General features: G+C 34.6%; 1 protein-coding gene across 1 annotated transcript in view; it reads right to left on the bottom strand.

The window, feature by feature from the left end:
- The window catches only part of LOC128783063 (dystrophin-like), a 74,597-nt gene extending 60,848 nt beyond the window's left edge, over positions 1–13,749 (bottom strand). The window contains exons 1-3 of the mRNA XM_053933674.1: positions 13,653–13,749; positions 6,098–6,339; positions 4,172–4,352 (exon numbers count right to left, since the gene is read on the bottom strand). Coding sequence (XP_053789649.1) covers positions 4,172–4,352; positions 6,098–6,339; positions 13,653–13,749 — 520 coding nt within the window. The remainder of the gene's footprint in view (positions 1–4,171; positions 4,353–6,097; positions 6,340–13,652) is intronic.
- Between the last annotated feature and the right edge of the window lie 5,597 nt (positions 13,750–19,346).

The following is a 19,346-nucleotide window of genomic DNA, read 5'->3' as shown; positions in this document are numbered from 1 at the left end:
TTTGTTATAAAGCTCTTGAAAAAAAACAGAAGTGAATAATAGAATCACAATGTGGTTTGGGTTGGAAGGAACCTTGAAGATCATCCCCACCAAACCCCAAAACCCCATCATTGGCAGGGACACCTTCCACTAGATCAGGTTGCTCAAGCCCCATCCAACCTGGCTTTGAACACTTCCAGGGAAGCCCTTTTCCAGTTCTATAGGATCTTTTGTAACAGTAAGTATATCTTAAAGACATGATTATTTTTTAGGTGGGTTTGTTTTTCATCCATAAAAATATTCATTTTTACCACTGAGGAAAAGGACAAAATCACCTACAGAGTAGAGGACATTATCTCATACACATTCATTTCACAGGCTGCTTTGTCCTTCTGATCTTGATTGAAATAAAAAATAATTACCTGAGGAAATGGATGAGGTGAAAAAAAGAAAAGAAATTGCTTGCATGCTACTTATTAAAACAATAAATTCTCACACACATCTGAACTGTATCTTCAGCTCGAAAGACACATTTAAAGAAGGTGAAGCAAACTTCATCCCTCAAAATCAAACAGCAATGAATATTTTTACTACTAAATCATAGTTCAGGTCTTAAAGAAAACTTATGAAGTTTTCAAGATACTTGATTTAATTTTTCCTTCCTCAAGTATACAATGATTTGTGAAAGATTATTTTATGTATCGTTACAATTTCACTGCCACTTAAAACCCATTTCCAATGCACTTAAAGCATCAAAATAAGTTAGCAGTTCAAAGTTTTAACCAAAGTAGAAGAATTACAGACTAAAACTCTAAATGTTCATCATACTGTTACAGTTACTATAGTTTATTATCTTTTACAGTTATGCCAAGTTTGAATTGCATGAGCTCTCTGCAATCCAACACTCTAAGATACTGTACTTATGGATTAGAGAGAATAAAAATGTGCATGCAAAATAATTTTAAGCATGGCATGGGTAAATAAAAAGTCTAAAGAATCTTGACAAGATGCAGAAGGCAAAGGCTTTCTAAAGAACTTCCTGAAATAAACAGGAGAAACATCATTTGAATGCAGATGAATAATTTATCATTAATAATAACAACAGCAATGATGACAATGATGACTTCACCTTTGGGAATTACTAATTCTGTAAAGGTAGAATCAGAACTTGAAAGAAAAGCACAGTGCATAAATTTATGAAGCAGACAAAAAATGGAAATTAAAATTACTTTTTCTTTCCCACCTCCATCTTGCTACTTTTAATTTTACCTGTGACAAAAGCCTTTTTTTTTAGTTACTTGCTAAAACTCCAAAGATTTTCCAATTTCCCTCAGAAGAACATGTATCTCAGTGAGAACATGTATCTCCATCAAGGCCACGACTGGATAACAGCTCAATGCAGCGAGACTGAAAAGCAGAAGCACCTTAATGGAATTCAGTTAAGTCACAGAACTAGAGGAGTGCTGGAATGAATGAGCTGCCACCCAGGAGGAAGTTTGAACCAGGGAGTATTCACTTACCTGACACTGTCAGCTCTCCCTGGGCTCAGGGGGAATGGGAGGCTGACCATGCTGCTGCCTTGAAATCTCTCTGATGTAGCAGCAGCTAATTTCAAGACAAGTAAATATAAAGTACAAAACCTCATTTTTCACCAGGGCATTACAAAATCTAAGAACCTCCTTGGAAAATCAGGTTATTCATACTTGAATCATTGAAAGGATTGTCTGTTTTACTCCCTTGTGTAGATTACTGAACAGTTTTAAGCTCAGTCTGACCTTTATTTTTTTTTATATCACAATATTCTAGACATTACTCTAAATGTGTTTGGGGAGAAGGAAGAGCTGGAATGCTGGATACATCACGTTCAAAATGACATATGGATAAACATACAGTCTATAAAGAGAGAAAAATGGGGTCGTATTTCTCAATATTTTATGAGATTGTATCCCTTTCATAACCAACCCCACAAAATAATGAAAAAAACCCAATCAAATAGGTTTCAGAATTTAAATTAGGTTTTATAACTGGAAATGCTAATCAAGTCATTGAGAAAAAAATGTAAGAAAATCTGAGTTAGTCTTTAGTATTATTTTATTGACAAATCTTCAGCAGAGAGAAACTATTAAGCACTCCTGAATGTTAAAAAAAAAAAAAAATTAACAAAACCAAGCTGCCATCACTTTCAAAAAACCACAATCAAAACCTAATCAAACAAAAAATATTTGAGGCAGACAATCCCCAGAATTAGAGAAAACTGTTTATGAGGGGAAAATTTCCTTGAAAAACAGAACAGCTAAATATCCTTATCGATCAGAAAAGATAATGAAGCAATGGAAGATTAACAAAAAAATGCTCACAAGATAAACAAACCTTTTATGATGGTCAAAAATAAATATCTTTTTAACACAAAAATAAACCTTAATCATGAATCAAAAAAGAAAAATCTTTTTAAAAACATGTAGGGTTTATGTACAGGAAAGAAAAAAAAAAGACCAAATATTATAACTGCAAATATTATAACTGCAAATATTATAACTGATCTGCAATATATCATTCAGTCCTCAGGAGACTTTTCCATCTGTAGGAAATAATTAATTACAAATAATTTATGTAAATAAAATATGGAAAGATCTAAAATACTCTAACAAAATTTCAATGTTATTAAAGTGAGGCCAGAATTAAGACAGCAGATATGGCCCTTCTATACAACACAAGAAAAGTAGTAACAACTGTCCAGGGCTCCATGCAATATTGATTAAAAGACTTCTGTTCTCTTGCACTATAGGAGAATCTCCCCAGCCTTGTCAATGCTTCCACCTCAGGATAGCTGTTCCTGCAGCTGGCCAGGGCACTGGAGGAGCTGACTGAAGCCCAGGCTGGGGAAGGAATACCCAGGAAGAACTTTATTAAAGCCCATGGCATTACAAGTCAGGCACTGAACAGTATTTACCTTACTGGACCAATTAACTGGTTAATTCATGGCCTCTCACTACAGTAAAATTTGACGAGCCAAACCAAATAATTATGGAAGTTTAGACAGAGAAGAAATCATAAAGAAGCCAATATTTATACTATGTTTTTGTTGGAAGAATGGCAACTGATTTCAGCATATAAAATTTTCCATCTTGCCCATTGTTCATCTTGAATTTAGAATAATGAAGAAACTTTATACTCCTTAATGTTAAATTTCTACAATTCATTCTTTCATCATTTGCTATGGGACACTTGCATTTTATTTCTTCGGTTCCCCCATGCATCATCACCTCTTCAGTTTGCATTTGTGGACAATACATGTAAAATAATTACAGCAGTGCAGTAATGCAGTATTAAAAAAACAATATCCAAGACTCTCTGCGAAAGAATTTAGGAGGAATATTAGAAAAAAACACTAAAAAGAGCTAGAACTATGTCAAATTTCAAATCAGTACAATAATTTAGAGATACCAGTAGTTTAAGGGGCAAATAATATCTTTGTTGTTAAGAAGAGTTAAATTGGTATTTATTTTTGTCTGATACTTTATTAATTTCATAAGTTAATACAGAAAGTGTACAGTAATTACTGATATGCTACATATCATTAATTAGGAATAGTTAACTTTGTCTTTTGGTATAGCATTTTGTCCCTTTTGAAAAATTCATTTTACTAAAAATATCACACAATGTTACAACTGGCAGTTATGTGTTCTGTCTTGCAAATAAGGCGGAGTTGGTCACATTATGAAAAACTAGATATGCTAAGGTAGCTACTCTCTTTGATGAGATTTATGGAGTTTAATTTCTATTCTGTAAAAATCTAGAGCAGATTCACTCCTGTTATTAAGCTGTCCTTCCTCTCTACTGACTGAGATGGACTGCCTTGCCTTATAATCCAAATAAACAAAGACAGTTTTATGGTGCCAAAAAATATCACTGAATCTGTCCATAAACATACTAACAAGAGGAACTTTGATGGCAGAACTACACTGAGTGGAAGCTTTGCTTCTGAATAGTGTACCTTCCCTTGATTTCTTAAGATAAAATATGGAATGAACTGATAATTTTTGAAATACTAATTCAACTGCAAAAAAGAGCACCTGAATTGCACTACTGGTTAAGTATCACAAAAGCAAATACAAAACTGGGAAAGATAAATATAAACACCTATTCTATGTGTGCTAGTCAGGCAAATTGACTTCTTGTCAAGAACACTTACTGGTCTGTAGCTGCTTTTCTCTGGCATGCATGTCAGCAAATATTTGTTTGAAATGGCCGGTAAAAGCAGCAAGGTCAGCATCCAGAAACACTGGTGCTTGTTCTTTCTCTTTGAGTGCTTGACTTTGAGCCTTTAGCCGTTCAATCTGAGGCTGCAGGGTTGACATTCGAATGATTTCATCCTGCAAGTTCAAACAAAACAAAAAAAAAATCAACATACAGCTACACAAGAAATGAAACCACTAGTGCCATGAAATCATTACTGTTTCAGTACACATTACACAACTTTTTTGCTTCCAAATACATCAGTTACAATACAAATTAATTCAATATTTTAAACCTTTCCTCACAAATCAATACCTCTACTCTCAATAAAATTATTGATTGAAATGGCTGCTTAAAGCAACCTTAAAGTCACTTTCACATGACATTTTGCTCAAAGAAAATAAGAACAACTGTACATTAAATTTTCAATCCTAAGGAACATCCTTCTCATGTGAAGACAGGAAGATAAAAACACCACATGTACCATAATCCTGGACCCAGGTCTGTTAGATTATGTACAGACTAAATAAAATGAAGTAGAAAAGGAGAAATGAAGATGCCCAGTGATTTCTAGCAGCCTCACAGTAACACATTAGAGGCTGAGGTTAAGATTAGGATAGAACAGAGCAGCTGGAAGAGACTTTCAGGGAACATCTATCCCAATGGCCTGACAAATCAAAGCACATTGATAAGGACATTTTCCAAATGACTCCTACAGACTGACAGGCTGGGGGCTGTCACCACCTCTCCAGCCTTTTTGTTACACTCTTCAAGCACCCTCTCAGTTCCAGTCTAAATCTCCCCTGGCACAGCTTTCAACCACTCCCATGCACCCTGTGCATGGAAACCAGGGAGAAGAGATCAGCACCTGTCTCTTCACTGCCCTTCTCAGGAAGCTGTAGAGGGCAATGGGGTTGTGCTATTATACCTTGTATACATTGTGACATGTGCAACTACAGAATATAAAAGAAATGAGCAAAGTAAGCCAAATGTACAGTTAAAAGCATGAATTTCTCTGCTATGAACAGCAGTTTTCTGCACGAGAACAGAGACCTCTGTAGGCACAATGCCAGCTTGGAAATACCTGAAAATTGAAGTAATAGCACAGATCTCAATTTGGGTTTCAATATTTTCTGGTTGAGAGCTTCTGGAGTCAGAGATGTCCTAAAGTCAAACTTCCACAAGTATGTCATGCAATTTATAATGCAATACAACACCTCAATATATTGCTGTTAATCAATATTAGCCCGTGAGCTCTCTACCCGCAGAGCTGTCTACAGTAAGACAGAGAAGCAAATTTCTATGGTGGTGCAGCACACAAATAAAAACAATTAGGCAGAATTATAAGTGAAATGATGTGACAGTTTTTGTAAAACTCCTGTGATTCTCTCATATTGTGACAGAAGAATATTCCCCATTTGACTACATAACCCACACTGAATCAGAACACGGGGTATGTAAGAAGTAAAGTGACCTGCAATGGCAGAATTTTGGACTTGAAGACAATGTTCAGGCACATATCGTTAACAGAGGTGATGAGCAACATTTTCATAAAGAGGAACCAAAGACAGAGATTTTTACATGAAAAAGAAATATGAAAAAGACTTTAGGCCCACAGATCCCACTAAGTGTCTAAGTATCCTAATAACAAAATATTTGGGGAAGATTTTTAAAGACCCATATCCTGGGTTCTATTGCCTCTTTATTTCTTTACTAGTCTTTCCTTTTCTTGATCAAATATTTTCCATAATTACTTTGTAAATGCAAGGAGTCCATTTACTATTTTTATAGTGAAATATTGTAGGTCATAATCTGTCCCACTGTTGGAACACCTATGAAGCACAATATAATAAAAAACTTGAACAAGTTTTTTAACTCTAACCTTGCATCGTTCTAACTGAGTTTTTACTGTAGCAGGATCTGTTGCTGGTGTGGGTTGTGTTTTCAGCCAGTTTTCTGCAGCAATTGCTGTCTGCTCCAGTTGCTGCAGCTGGGAGTAGAAGTCAATGATGTTATTTTGGTACTCCAGCCATGCCAGTCTTTCACTCAGCAACTGACAGAACTCAATCCAGCGGCTCTTCAGCTGCTCTGAGGCTTGTCTAATGTTGTCAGGATTCAGACCCTCTAGAAAAACAAGAGAAGATGCTTAAAGCTAACTAAGTTACAAAGAAAAGGGAAAAAAAAAGTAGGAGAGTTTAACAATTCAGTTTCTCTATTTGTGAGCTCATAAATCCAGTTAATGATTTATCACCAAATAACAGTTATGAATCTACAGATGTTACACATTAGTGGGGAAAGCATATAAAAATATTTAAAGTTGCTGCCTGGGTACTTTTGTTGCTATAGGAATGAATTATAAACTACATTAAAGTACAAGAATGGGAATAAAGCAGAAAGTAGAGATACAATTCATAAAGTTAATTAAAACTTCTGTAGGAAATAAAAAAGTGCCTGACAGCTGGATTTTGACAACTATGGCTGAACTGTAATTAGATTTTAATGTACAAGACTGCTGCTGGCTTTTCTTCTATAAAAAGACTGATTACAATTAATAGGAACTATATGCCACAGTTATTTAGAGGTTTCTGATAATCCAACCCATATATTTTGCATTGTACATTATTTTAGAAATATCATAAACACTAAGGAATAAACAAAGTACCAGATCAAACCTCCATCTATACCAGTCCTGAATGTCCAACAATGACCATAAGGAGACAGTAAGAAGAGAGTCAAGAAACCATAGCTGATGCTTCTCTATGGTTATTTTCAAAGTGATTGGTTTCTCTTATGTAGTTTGCCTATTCCTGTCTGTTGTTCAATAATCATGCTTACAATAAAGTTCATAAAATAAAACTGACTTTAGTTATTATGGATAAGATAATTATTTAGAATGATTAAAAGGTAAAAGGAATTTTCTTAACTTTCTGTGAAGAAAGTAAAGCAATACATACGAAAGACAAGAAAATCTGTCTTAACATAATTCATAATCACTGTGTAATTTGAATTCAGGATGACTTCAAAATAATAACTTAACCATCCCATTTATTTTTCAATGGAAGTTTAAATGCAGCTCCTAACATTTTTTAAATTGTAATGACATGTAATGATATACATGGCAACAGGGCCAACATTGATTTCAAAATGAGTAAAATTCTCAAATCATTAACCAATGCTATACGCTTAAGAATACTTTTAATAACATCATCATAGACTCATACAATAACCAACCAGTTTAACAGAAGCTATGTTTTTATCAAAATAAAAAAAAAATAGAGTACTTTTCATTAAAGCAAGTTTAAAAGCAAATGAGACAAAAGCCTTCTGTGCTCCACTTCTGCAATCTTTGATACACTACTGAATATGGGTTTTCTGGTTTGCAATCTGCACTCCAAATCTTCAGGAAATTTTCTTTATCAGGATTAAAATATAGTAAAGTTCATGGCAATTTTGGAAGGTAGAACACAGGAAATAGAGTCCTGATTAGAGGTAAATGCTGTAATAAAAAGTAATAAAAAGTACTAGAATTTTTTTATAATAAAATATTGTAAGGAATTGCTATAATGCATGCTATATGGTAAGCCACACTAAATGATAATCGGGGATCATGTCTGTTGTGGAGCATCATAGTGCTCTGGCAAATCCTGTTCTGGATCCAGCTCAGGGCTATTTCATTCAGAGTTGCTTGGAAACAGCCTACTTGGAAACAGACTGTGCAGTAACCTGATAGCAGTTCTCTGGATATGCTTTTGCTTTTGGGATGGCGCCCCAGCCAAACAAATTGTACAGCATTTCAAAAAGCAAAACTATTGGAAAAATAAAACAAATAAAAGCCCAGCACTACTGAGAGATAATGGTAATGGTGGTGGTTGGAGCAGCTCCACATCCACATTATACTCAGAAAACTGAAGAGAATGTTTTAAGGACTGAACAAGGATATAAAATGAACTTTGAAGTATGAAGAGGTAAAAAAGGATTTTGACACATCTTAATAAAATTCAAAAGTGATCTTGTCTTCTGTGAGTGTGTGTGTGTGCGCATCTAGAGATGTAGTGGTGTAACTACATTTTCTAGTAGTGTAATGTCATATGAGCATGTGAAGAGGCAGAATAAACCTGAATGGCACAGCACATCTGAATAACAGCAATCACAGACAACCAGGCACACAGATAGTCTTAACAACAGCAAGAACAAACATACGTATAGACAATAAGACTTTAATTATGCTATAATTAAATTAAATAATTAAACAATTTAACAATTGTCTCTGTTGTGAATTGGGTATAAAAATGTTGTAAATTCATAACAGAGAGCAGATTATCTTTGCCATTGTGTTCATTATTATCTCTGAACCTGGAAGACATTGCTTGTGAGTTTGGCAGACTAGATATAAAAAGATCACTTTATTTATTCCTCCTTTCCCTTCTTTTCAGCTGCCACTGTCTCACAAGTACCCTTAGGCAAGATTATGATTACCAGAAGTGCAGTCATGGATTCTACACATATAATAATACTTTTCACTGCAATACTTTCTTCTAGGATTCAGAGGACTGTATTTCAGATGAAAATCTAGATTCACTAGATCCTCCTTTCTTATTTTGCTCATAGGTCCCTCTTCGCATGACACATTTAAATATGTGAAAATAGCCACTATTCAATTTTTCTTTAACTCTCTTATTTAACATCTAACCTTCAAGTCTAAATGTGATTCCATAAATACATAGAGAAAGAAATGCTTTTGCTCTTCATGTTCCTGAAATGGACATTACAAAACTGGGTTATGCAGTCATGTTTGGTAAAATATTGCACAGATGCACCTTCATTAGGCAGAATATCCTACTGTAAGGAAGATAACATTTCCATAACATGTGTTTTTAAAACTCTTATTTTTCAGTCCATTCAGGTAAATCAAGATTGTCCATCAGATGCCAGCATGTCATTTCCAGAAGGATGTAATAAAATTACGGTTACTTGCACTTGAGATCATTTGGGCAAGTCTGACAAATTGGAGAAAATCAATAATTTCACATGGAATGGAATTGCTAGGATTGGAAGGGACTTCTGGAGATTACCCAGACCAAGCCCCATGACAAGGCAGGGTCACCCAGAGCAGTTCACACAAAAAATATCCAGGTGGGGTTTGGAATGTCTCCAGGGAGGGAGCCTTCATGACTTCCCTGGGCAACACAGGGTTCCAGTGCTCTGCTACCCCTAAAAAAAAAAATTCTTCCTATAGTTGAGGTAGAACTTCCTGCATTTTAATTTATTACTCCTTAATAAACTCCATTATTCCTTGTCCTATTTGAAACTTTCTTCTGTGATAACTACTGATTTCTTGACTAACGTAAGCAACTTTACCAAGACATATCAAAAGTGTACAAGCAGGTAAAGAAACAATATAAAATCCATTTTCTGGCAAAACATTACTTTATGATTAGTGGTTGGTTCATAATCTTTTCATGTTTCACATACTAAAAGCTTCTGGTATAATCATTGTATAAATATACTGTACCTAGAGGAAACAGATAATTATCTGAAGTGCATCCGTTAATTTTATTACCTTGTATAATGCACATAATAAATTGTGCCTGAATATTTTTAATTGTGCAGCACCATACATGCAAGTGCTCTGGAACTGCCACTTAATATGAAATATATTTTGTTAAGTGCATCTGTCATTTGCACAGTTCTGTGATAGAATAATGTAATATTATCTGGTTTATGTAGCTTTCGACTCTTGTGTAACTTACAAGATAATGTATTTCTTCCACAGAATGGTGGCAATTCAAAATTACATGTTTTATTGCAACAAATTTATTTGTATTCACTTTAATGCTTCCTGTCAAAATTCTCTGATTATTCATTTAGGTAGCCTATTTATTTTATTCTAAACTCCTGTAATAGCCAAGTGTCCACTCCAACTGCTAAAGTACCTCACTTATGCATCAACAAATTTTTTATTTGATTTTATAATATAATTTAGTAAAGAAAAACAATACAGATTTTTTTTTTCCTAGAAACACTGGTAAATAGAATATCTAAGTTTTCACTGATTGCAATCATCAGTCTTTGAATGCATGGGCAAGGAGAGGCAGAGCACAGCCCATGTGGGTGGTTGGGTAAAGAAGTATCCACCAAAAAGCATCAATGATTTCCCTTGTGATGGGAAAAGCCCTTCAAATGATAATGTTCAGACACCCTGCCTACAAACACAGGAACAGCTATGCTGTGGGAGAGGGCACATCTTGCCAGGGCAATATCTTCCTCTGACAGCATTTACATAAAGCTAGAAGAGCGTCCTGTGTAAATATGTTTCCTCAAAATATTTGCCTCTGCTAAGGACAAATAAATTAAACCCTAAATAAACCAATCCAATTCTCTCCAGAATCCTGCTTTTTTTTTTTTTTTTTTTTTTTTTTTAACTTATTCTCTCTCCTACCTATCACAGAAAAAAAAATGCAAGAAAATATATATAAATGATTCAATAATGGAGTTCACAGCTATTCTAAACTTGCTCTTATAATCCACCAGAGGTCTCACCTTTTTATGCTCTTCATCTGTTACATTCAGAATCTTGTTTATGAGCAAACAGAAAGAATATTTTAAATATTAAGTAAAGCCAGCATATTCAGTGCCAGCATAATTGCAATCTAAGGAATCTAATCATTATTAGTCCAGATCTAATTGACATACAATAAGTAAAAATTAACAATACAATTAAAATTGTCATCACTTGACTTGTGAACCGATCTATGCTTTAAATCTCCTTGCCTTGTATGATCTTTTAATTAGAGATTATACTTCAAATGCATGACAATCATCAATTCAATCACTGACTCGTTTCCCTAAAGAATAACAATGCGAGCATCATTATTTTTAATCTGTAAATTGTGGTAGTTAGAAAGGTTTCTCATTAAAATAGCATAGTACATCTTCCCTCCACTAGATGTTAAACTGCAGGTCTCCCAAAAATCCATACAGGCACAAGAATTAATTCCAGTTCCTTCCCATTTTATGGAAAAGAGTTCCAGCACTGGAACAGGAAGGTATGAAGAAACAGTTAGGCTGCTCCAAAAATGTTATTTTTGAGATTCAGCAAATTTTTCTTCTTGTTCTTAGTGAATACAACAACAACAAAAAATTAATTAATTTACACAAGACACAAACACTATAGAAACTTAGTTGAATTACTGTGGAAAATATAAAGCTGCATAATTCTACTATAGTTTGAAATTAATTTTTAAAGTTAATATTTTTACTTAACATTTAGTTCAGTTTCAGTTGAACTAAATTGCAACCATTAACTGCAATTAGATCATAATGACTGGAAGAAAAGTCAAATGGAGAGTATGTTGTATACAAAATTACAATGGCTTTACAATGACAGTTAACTTCCCCTACCCTCAAGGAGTAATTTTGAGCATATCACAATATTTTCCATTTGACAATTCTTTGTTAAAATTGTCTCATAGTTCTCACAAACTAATGTTAATTATTTATTCTACTCTCTACTGCTGGTAATTACTGCATTAATTGACCATTCCAAAGACTATTCTTCAATTTGCCTTTGCATTAGAGGAGCAGTTAAAAGTCTGATAAATTCTCAAGGTTTCAAGTCCAGAGGAATTCTTTCTCTTTTCAAAGGGATTGATTCCTCCCTAAAAGCATGACAATAAGAGATCTTCATTTTCACAGCCAATTAATCTGTCAGCCACGCTAGGATGTTTTTTCTGTCAAGGCTACCAGAATATAATGCATGACACAGACCTCAGAGCAGCTGAAAAAGTTGAAGAAGCTGACAAAATCATGCTGGCTTAGTTAGTCTACCCTGTGCCTGCCACCTAATTGGAGGATGTGCTTCCTAAAAAAAGAGGTGTGATTTGAGCAATACTGGAAATATTTACATGCACATCTAGCCAAATGTAAACTATGAATAAGGATGAATCCATGGACTGAAGGAGAGACAAACAGAATCTTGAGTTAAAACTCTATGAGAATAATTAAGACAGAATTTAGTCTACTTGATACATGACATGGTAGACACTACAGAGCAGGGTAAGCATTATTTAAGATAGTAGAGAGTTTGGCAACTAACACAAAAATTAAGTCATCATAAAGTAGTACATAATCCAAAGAAACTAAACTGGAATTCTTGAGGTGCAGGTCTGCATTTGTCCAATGGAAGAGTGGGGCAGGGCTAAATATGCCCTAGATAGATTCTGCCCAAAATAGGAACCTCAACGAGTCAGCATGCAAATTTCAGATGCTCCCCTAAAAGTCATGTCCAGTCAATTCTCCCAGGAAGAAAAAATAAAAGCCTGAAGTTTTAATATCATCAACCATGGAAAAGTGCCCAAATTATTCCAAACAGGATCCAGATGTTACCAGACTGCTTTCTAGTACATTCACAGACTCTGGGAAGGGACTCATTGTAGACATTGTTACAGTAATGATAATTAAATATGTCCTACACATTAAATATGGTCTTTTTTAAAATATTACACCTTCATATTTAAGCAAAATAATCGTAGGATTCCATCAAATTTCTTTAGCTTGGCCAATTAGTACCTCAGACATAAAGCATTTTATTTTTAGCAAATTAATTATTGGTTATTCGTTGTAACAATTAAAGAGAAAATATATGTTCCAAATATCAGTTTATTCAGCATCTGTATTTCTGGTAATCATATCAGTATGACAGATGTTGGCCCATTTTTATTATTTGATTGCAAGGCAAGATATTCCTTAATATTAAGAACAATGGCATGAGTTACAGTTTTACTTTCATTAACTTTTCCTTGGGTTTTGTTTTTCCCTTATTTAAAAGTTCAAAAGAGTGGCATAATGTAATCATTTCTTTAAAAAAAAAAAAAAAAGACAAAACCCTTGCACCTATTTTTCTTTGTTCAAGACTTGTATAAATATTGGCAATTATTATATTCAGAAAACCAAGTGCCTAAAATTTCTTCCAAATCTCAATAAAATGTTATATTTTCTGTGATACAGAACATTACAGAAATATGTATATTACAAAACATACATTGTGTATTAAAAGTCAGGAAGCATTTTTTCCCCAATTGGTTAAAGTAATGCCTCTAGAGCTGTCTAACTCAGATGTGTTAATGTACTTCAAAGCTTAGAGAACTCAGAAAATAACATTACAACTTAAGCCTCTGCACAGAACAGATTGTTAATATACAATTCATTACAGTGAGTTTCTAACACATTTCTCTCCATGGTACTAAAGTGGTAATACTTTTTTTCTCTTCTCTAATTAACAGATTTAACATTCAGAAATAATAAAAGATATATAAGGCAATACCACTTTACCATTCCATTTAGACAATATGTGCTAATATAATTCTTGTGATAAATATGAACCTGTTCGTTGATCAAATCCCTAAGAAGATTATCTAAAGCAACTCCCATGTAATTACCATTCACCATCTGTTCCACCAGGGCCTCAGCTGATCTGCTGGCATCTTGCAGTTTTCTGTACTTCTCAGGCTTTTCTCGCTGGATGGCCTGCAGCATGACAGGAAAGGTGAGTATTTCAACAGAGGGATTTCAAACAAGACAGTAATTAATCTCAGGGATGTCTTCTGATTTCTTGAGACTTTTTAACCTATTTTATTGCCCTGACTTCCCCCCAGTTTGCAATGGAAGAGGTAAGTACCATAAACCACCAGGAAGGGAATCAAAGTCAAATACAAAAACTGAGAGTCAGAACACAACAGAGCTAACAAATTACATATATCAGTATTTCATAGACACATAAAAGACATAGAAATTAAGAGCTATTTGAAGCATAATATTTCAGAAAGAAAATATCAATTTAACATTAATAACATTAATAACATTAATATTAATTTATTCTTGTGGAAGAATAGATTTGCTTATTTTCATGGTAAAAGAAAAAATTGACCACTCCCACCAAAACACAGGTATTCACAGCATTCTACAGTATCAAACCCATATAAAATTTGATTGCTTATATTACTGTTTTATTTGAAAACAAAATAACTGTAAAATGCATATGTAAGGCCACATGCAGCAGACACCCATACATGGATATTAAGAAGAAGAGTTAACTGCAGATTTAATACAGGCTTCTCATTATGTTTTGTACTTCATGTTCTTGATTCACCTTTCTGTACACAAAAATTGCCCACCAATGTTCAGGCCAGCTAGTAAGGCCTAGTAAAGGTCAGATGCTAAAATTACAAGATATAGTAGGAGTCTAAATTTAAATATAATTTTAGGTCAGTAGAAATACTGGTGGAAAGTCAATTCATTTTAGATCTGACAGCCTATCAATGCTGTCTTGTAATTAACACCATGAAGTTCCTTCATTGATTTTAAACTAAATTAGTTGCATAATTTAGGTGTAATTTAGAAGTTCAAAGATGCAACGAGGGCCCACAGTCAAGTTTGATACCAAAAATAAAACATACTATGTATCTCCTAGAGATCCTGACCAACACAGGGTCCCATAAATCAAATCCCTCGCTTTCCTGCAGCAGATGCACACATACAAGAGGATATGTTCCCCCAAATCCTACATGATGCATAAGGAAACACAACACTTGGCCCTGGTTGCAGTTTCCCGGGCTGGCTGATCCCACTGGGCTTCCCCATCACCCTGTTTATTTCCACAGCAAAGGTAGATGCTGCATGAGTTCAAAAAGGTTCCTTAAGCTGAAAAGAAAGCTCAAGTAGGTGTCTAAGAGTGCATTTAGTAAAAGAACCTTATACACATAAATTTGGAAATACTATTTTTTAAATAGATTGTTGCACCCATATGAAATGAATATGAACACCTTTGAAGAAATTCTCTTAAAATAACTTTTAAAATGTGATGTTTAAAAACATCTTCAGTTTAACAAGAAGCAGCTCCTGGAAGACTTCATAAATGAGGAGACACAGAAACTTGGAAGAGAACTTTTTAATTAAATTCATGCATTTCCTCAGCCTACCTATAACTGCTATTCATTTGTGCATACAGAAATGGTTAAACAGCAGGCTTTCTAATGATATCTCAAAGATTCTTTTCAACACTGTCAGTAAAACAATTTTGGAGAAATTAAATTTACAAAGAAAATATATTTAGAGAATAATAAAATAGTATGTATTTTAGAAACATATTTTAATATATAACTAAATTACTATTGAAATATTATGAAGTTTAATCCAAATAAGTTACAGATGACTGTATGAATTATTTCTCATTTTTGTAGGTCAATAACATCTTGCATGATTACCCAGAACAATTTAAATATTTTCCAAATTTAAAAAGTAAATTAACTCTCTGCAGAGTTCCAAAATCTCTTACAGAATCTTAATTAATACTACTCTTTCTATAATGCTAGGTATAATTAACATGAGAATAACTACTGAGAACTCAAAGGAATCATTAAAGCATTAAAATATACTGAAAATAATTCTGCTCCGTCTGTAACACCAGGTGTGTAATTATCATGTGTGTAACTGTAGTGAGCAGAAAAAAAATAATTTAAAAACCCCCAAAACCACGTCATAAAATATGCTAAAACTTATCGTCTTAAAATATAAAAATGATATGACATAAAAGCTTGTGGAAGTCAACCCTTCCCTGCCCAGCATATGCTGTGTCCAGGAAAATATGAGAAATGTCCATCTCTCTCCTGAAAGATTCAAGTTCCCAGGTCATGGTAGAAAATATAAGCACTATGTATAGAGTCCTTAAATAAACATATCAAACTTTCTGTCAACTATTTTTTCCATTCATTTTTATGCAATTGGCATATATTATGCAAATGAAGCTCTGACACTGGCCACAGGAGGACAAGCACACACAGGAAGCACAGTGATAACCAAAGGAGAAGAGACAGAACTCTTGGTTCCTCATACAAAGACAAATTATGTGACCTGGGGGAAAGGAGGAAATTCACTCCAATTACTCAAACCACTGACCACATGTCCCTGCCATTAGTCTGGACACTCTGCCATCATTTGCCAAACCTACAAATTGTGTCTTGGGTTTTTAAGATCCTCAGAAGAAGTATTTGCATAACCCAGTGTCACGTGCCTAGAAATGAATGGAAGAGTTCTGGAAACTCCTCTCATTTATCACTTTGGCTCTGTTTTCTTTAGTGAAGGAAACCATACTCTTGAACCAAGTTCATTTATGTCACAAGTAGAATGGGATAATTTTTCAGGGATTCGTGAAGTTTTGAAACTTAAATTCTGTATAATAATATAATACAGAATAATATAATAAAATCATAATAAAATATAATTCCTATTCTGTGTAATAGACACTTTTTGACAATAGTGTCTAAGCCACTTCAAAATATCTCCAAATATATAACCTCCCCCCTTTTTTAACTCTTTTTGCTTTCTGTAAAAGATTTTTCATGGAAAAAAAAAAAAAAAAAAAAAAAAAAAAGACACCAATATTAGAGGGTTAACTTTACAGGCTTTTGTCCAAGTAGAGATTAATTATCTTTTGGACTACTTTGCAACAGGCAATGCAAATGCATTATAGCTCAGTTTTAATTGATTGAAAAAAATTATAAATTCATCTTTAGCTAAATACTAGCCAAAGGCAAAGGGGTTATTTTTAGAAATCTAAACATTTTATCTGACCTTGAGATTTTAGTCAGCAGTTATTGACTTCATAAACTAGAAAATACTGAAAGCTGGAGAAATTTGGATATTATTCATATATCAAATCAACATCTTTCTTTGAGAGCTCTGTGAAAGGATGCAGGGCAGCAGTACTCCTTGACCTCCTGTGATGGCGACCCATCACCCCTGAGGGCAGAGAGGGCAACATTATCATCACCACCTCTGACAGTGATTCAGCTCTCAAATACCCAAGCCTAACAAAGTATGCCTGGAAAAGGTCACTAAAACAAAACAAACATATGAGAATGGGGTTTCTGAGAATGCCAAGAGAACAAATTTAATTGTCTAGGATATCTGACATTTTCCCTTGCATCTGTTCCTTGTGTTTATCTTTGATTCTGATTTTCCAGGTACTTCTTCTTGGGTAACCAAAACTTCTTTCAAGGATTTTTATTTCCAGTTCCTTGTTGGACAGTCTCAAATCCAACTTGCTAAGTAGCATTTACTACCTGAAACTGTGGAGATTTTTTGCACCTGAACCTTTATATATTTGAATTTGCAATACTGAAACACCATAATATCTTAAGAAAAACATAGAAGTCCGGAGTCATTCTTAGGTCTGACTTTAGTAAAATACACACATTAACTGTAGAATATTTATGGTGGAATGCAGTACAACAACATTTACTACATTAATGTTTGGATGTCTCCATTATTTAGGAGTATGGCTGTTCGACAGTGAAACTTCAATTCTTACGGCTTTGCAGCCTCCTTGCCCAGCTAAGGTAACTATTTCCTTCTGTATCAGGGAAGGGATATCAATACTTTTCTTCTCCACAGACATAGGAATGGACTTTTTGCACATATCTAAAATATTCAAGCTACATAATACATCTGCCAAAGGCTAATTTCCTGCCAGGATCTGAAGAGCAGCTGGCTTAGCAAACAGAGTCACTGCATTTCATACAGCCTGCTCTTGGCTCTGTCTCCCCCAGGACTCCTCTGAGCTGGGATGGGAGCAAGCTTTTGCACTTTATGAATCACCAATGATGGCAAAAGAGATTTCCTTGTGGATTTCATTGCCGACGTCTCTGTCCCTCTATCATGCAGCAGATGCACTTCCACTAAATCTTATGGAAGTGGCCCCTCATCCATGAAAAATGATGGGCAGGAGCAAGCTGCCACAAGAAAAAAATAACTCTGAAACTAGTAAATTGTCCCCAAAAGAACAGCAGAAAGTAAAGTCATCACAAAAAGGCATCTACAAAAAGACTCAGCACTGACTACAGTAGGGAATAAAGAACAGTTTTGACATCAGCCAAGCACAGGCGTTCTGTGCTATACCAATTTATGTTTTCATATGGGCAAAACCCCCTAAATGATAAGGGCAAGATGGGACTCCTGCACACCTGTGTAGATGGTGACATGCATGCATGTAAGAGTACAACACCGGGGCATGAATGTGGATGTCAGTCCATGTCCTGGTTTTGGCTGGGATAGAGTGAATTTCTTCTCAGTAGCTGGGACAGTGCTGTGCTTTGGATTTATTATGAGAATAAAATTGATAACATGAATGTTTTGGGTTTTCTAAGTTGTGTCTCTCCTAAGTCAAGAACTCTTTTTTCTATGTGTTTCATGCTCTGCCAGTGACACAAAAAAAAAAAAAAAAAAAAAAAAAAAAAAAATCTGGGAGGGAACACAGCTGGGACAGGTGACCCAAACTGGCCAGGGGGATATGTTATACCATAGAACAACATGCTCAGTGTATAAACTGGGGGAGCTACCCAGAAGAGGCTGATTTGGGTTCAGGGAGAGGGTCGAGCGTCGGTCAGCAGATGGTGAGCAATTGCATTGTGCTTCACTTGCTTGTTGATTGCTGTTTTATTTTTATTATCTGAATTATTATTTGCTATCATTATTACATGCTACTTTATTGCATTCAACTAATCTTATCTCAAGCTACAAGTTTTACTTTTGGTTCTCCCCATTCCACTGGCTTGGTTGGGGGGATGTGAGCAGGTGTGGTGCTTAGTTGCCAGCTGGGCTTAAAGCACAACAGTACAACAAAATCTATTTCAATTATCTCTCACATGTTTTCCTTTCAGCATTTCATTATTTTTCTTATATGCTTTCTACAACTTTACTAGAAATTATAGAATATGATAAAACACATACTATCTTGTTTTCCATTGATTTGAGGTTCATTTTGAGAGAACTAAGAACTAAAAATGTTAGCAAGCAGCAATGAAACTGGTCAAATCAATGAACTGAACAGTGCTTTCTGCTTTGTCTCTCATTTAATGGATGGAGACAGAGATAAGACCAGGAAAAGTCAGGTCAGGACAAGTTTTAAGACCTGGAATTTATAAAATTTGTTATTTTTCTTTACTTTAAAAAAAAAAAATGTGTTGAAAGACTTACGCTGACTGAAAATGATTCAACACACAATCCATGTAGCACTTGTCAAGTGTCACTTTTCAGAGTTCTCACTCTCAAATTAATACATGCAATAGAATGTTTTC

Source organism: Vidua chalybeata, chromosome 2, assembly GCF_026979565.1.
Source record: "Vidua chalybeata isolate OUT-0048 chromosome 2, bVidCha1 merged haplotype, whole genome shotgun sequence".
Taxonomy (NCBI): Eukaryota; Metazoa; Chordata; class Aves; order Passeriformes; family Viduidae; genus Vidua; species Vidua chalybeata.
The sequence above is the reverse complement of the archived record's forward strand: the minus strand, read 5'-3'. Positions and strand labels throughout refer to the sequence as shown.